The sequence below is a fragment of the Arachis ipaensis genome, chromosome B9 (genome assembly GCF_059453495.1).
Source record: "Arachis ipaensis isolate K30076 ecotype BB chromosome B9, ASM5945349v1, whole genome shotgun sequence".
NCBI classification, from domain to species: Eukaryota; Viridiplantae; Streptophyta; class Magnoliopsida; order Fabales; family Fabaceae; genus Arachis; species Arachis ipaensis.
Genome location: NC_142444.1, coordinates 130,880,741 through 130,883,689, shown reverse-complemented (window position 1 = coordinate 130,883,689; position 2,949 = coordinate 130,880,741). Strand labels below are relative to the sequence as shown.

General features: G+C 32.8%; 1 protein-coding gene across 1 annotated transcript; it reads right to left on the bottom strand.

Moving 5' to 3' along the window:
- Positions 1–733: 733 nt before the first annotated feature.
- Positions 734–1,526, bottom strand: LOC107616622 (uncharacterized protein At4g14450, chloroplastic). The gene has a single exon (XM_016318578.3). The coding sequence runs from the start codon at positions 1,332–1,334 to the stop codon at positions 1,023–1,025; it is 312 nt and encodes a 103-aa protein (XP_016174064.1). The 5' UTR covers positions 1,335–1,526; the 3' UTR covers positions 734–1,022.
- Positions 1,527–2,949: the final 1,423 nt, after the last annotated feature.

Sequence of the window (2,949 nt, the reverse complement as noted above, 5' to 3'; positions counted from 1 at the left end):
GAACCTGCGACTTCTAAATAAGTATGAGGAGACTAGACTATGTCATTTGAACTATAGTTTGTTAGCCTAAAATTACTGATCCTTAACATCATTTTTTTTCTACGTTTTTTATATTTGAAGTCTCAATTTTGGATATTAATTGATCAATAATTTGAATTTCTGAAATCAGATGAAAATGGAACTTTGCCTATTTTTCCATGATAAACCATTCTATACTACCAGGTTGGACTCACTCTATATGCGGACCCCTCCAAATTAAAATCATGCCAAGTTTTGCAAATTTTGCAGAAAATGAGGACCAACAGATATAAAGCTTCACAATTCTTGATTTCTTTTCTTCTTCTTCCTACCAAAGCAGCAAGCACATGCACATCACACAGCTTCAGTAATTCTCCAAAATAATAATAAAAGAACTACGAATTAATATATATTATATCACGTGTTACATCATATAATATATATAACCCATCTAAACTCCATCAGTCCATCCATATAATCTACATAATAACTTGATAGAAATTAACGGCAAATAAAAGAGAATAGCCCCTTGTTTTTAATCAATCACTCTCTTACTTTTTTTTTTAATTTAAATTGAAGCAGCAGAGACACTATGATTGTGTAACATAGCTTATAACTACACGATACATATATTTTGGGATCAGCATAAACATAAAAGGTCGAAAATTTGAAAATTTTTTTACATGAAAAATTATATCACGGCCACCAGCAAGCAGAAGAAACTGTGAAGTTTTTTTAATTATTTTTTAATATTTTAATTTTGGCCCCATAGAAATTAACAAAGAAGGGGGAAAAAGCTTAAAAATAAGAACAAAAGAAACAAGAAACACACTGAGGAATCGCAATCCTCTGTATGCAAAAATTGAGCTAAAGCCTATTCCCAAACACCAAAAAAAAAAAAAAAGAGGAAACATCATACACCGTTAGATCTTGATCCTCGCCTAATTATGAACCATTAGAATAATTTCTCTCATTTCTTCTATATTATTTTTTTTTCTTCCTATCTACACGGGAACGAACGAAGGCACCCCTGGAGCGGGCTCGTAGAAGAAAGGAGCCGCCGGGTGCTGCCACTTCATGAAAGGCGCCGCCGCGGCCTTCTTCTCAGCGGGGGAGTCGTGGTGGCGCTGCGGCGGATCCTGCGGCTTCGGATGATCTGGTTGCTGCGTGGTCGGCGACGAAGTGAGCGGTGAGAGGAGAGGGATGGCGACGTTCCAGTCGACGGCGCGGTTTATCTGGAGTGACGACGGAGCGCGCCTCTGCAAGCGGCTGGGCTGGTGGTGCGCGGAGGCGTGGTTTTGCGTTGGATCTGACATGGCAGAGAATATTCCGATGAACAGAGAGAGAGAGAGGGGGAGGTTAGTTTGGTCTTTTCGGTGATTGTGCTCTGTTTTGTGTTGGAAAGGAATAAAGGATAGTTGAACGTGGTGAGTTTGTTATTTATATAGTAGAGAGTGAGTAGAGAGGAACAACAATTTTTTGGTTTGGGTCAAAGGTGGGTTGTTTTTTGGATTTGATGGCTTCTCTAGCTATCTGGCTCATTTTGTATTCGAATAAACTCGTTTTTAATAAAAATAATTAAATTATTAAGCTTTATATTTAATATACATTAATTTTATTTATTTATTTGGAGAAAGCAGTTGAAGGAGGGCAAAGCCAAGCCGAACGGTTGCTTGCAGCTGTATTGAATTATTGGTATTTGTAACTGAAGGAGAGTCAAAGATAATGGTCAGCAACAATGACCAATAATAGTATCATAAGATTGTAATCTTTGTATACGACAGATCCTGGTGTTACATCCATTGCGCCCCTTTCCCCTTTTCAAGGATATCCTTCAAGTTGTTTACGCTTTACAAAATAGAAATTACATTCATTTTTTTCTTACTTCTACGAGTAATGAATACAACCAGTAAAATACCCTGCGTTACAGGATTTTTTATTTTAATAAATTAATTAATTATAATAATTATCGAAATAATTTTACATTATCTCGTTTAAATGAGATAAGGCGGATGGAAGTGAAACATGTATATCTCCTAATAAAAAAATTTGTAAACGAGATACATGTATTTTTTTAAAAAAAAATTGAAAATAATAAAAAATATTAATATTATCAATAATTCAAACTTTTAGCATGTAATTAGTACATAAAAAGATTGGTAGAAGAGATTAAAATTAATAAGTTTGATCAATTAGTATTAAAAAAGGTTTATGGAATAGTGGGAAGTATAACCATTTCAATTCTCTCCCCACTATCTTATCAATCTCTCCTAACAATTGACAAGTGGTTATTTTTATTTTTCAAATTTAAATCAATCCAATCGAATTATAGTTTAAAAAATTTTAAATTAAATTATGATCCAATTGGATTGATTTAAATTTGAGAAATAAAAATAACGGTATAAGAGATTGATAGGATAGTGGGGAGAGAATGGAAATGGTTACGTGGATAGAGGAAGATAATGTGAGAGATAACCGTTTCAATTCTTTTTCTACTATCCCATCATCAAATGGTTATTTTTATTTTTCAAATTTAAATCAATCCAATTCGATCATAATTTAATTTAATTTTTTTTAAAATGGATATGTTTGATCAAAGTACTCAAAAGGAGTACATAAAACATTTTAGTTGAAATTATGATCGAATTAGATTGATTTAAATTTGAAAAATAAAAATAATCGTTTGCCAATTGTTAAAAGAGATTGATGGAATAGTGGGGGAGAGAATTGAAACGGGTATCTCTCACGTGCATGCTAATAAAAGTTTGGATTATTGATAATATTAATATTTTTTATTATTTTTAATCTTTTTTTTTAAAAAATACGTGTATCTCAAACGAGATATACACATTTCGCGTCCATCTGTCTTATCTCGTTTACGAGATATATGTAAAATTATTTCGTTAACGAGATAAGAGATGAATATTTATT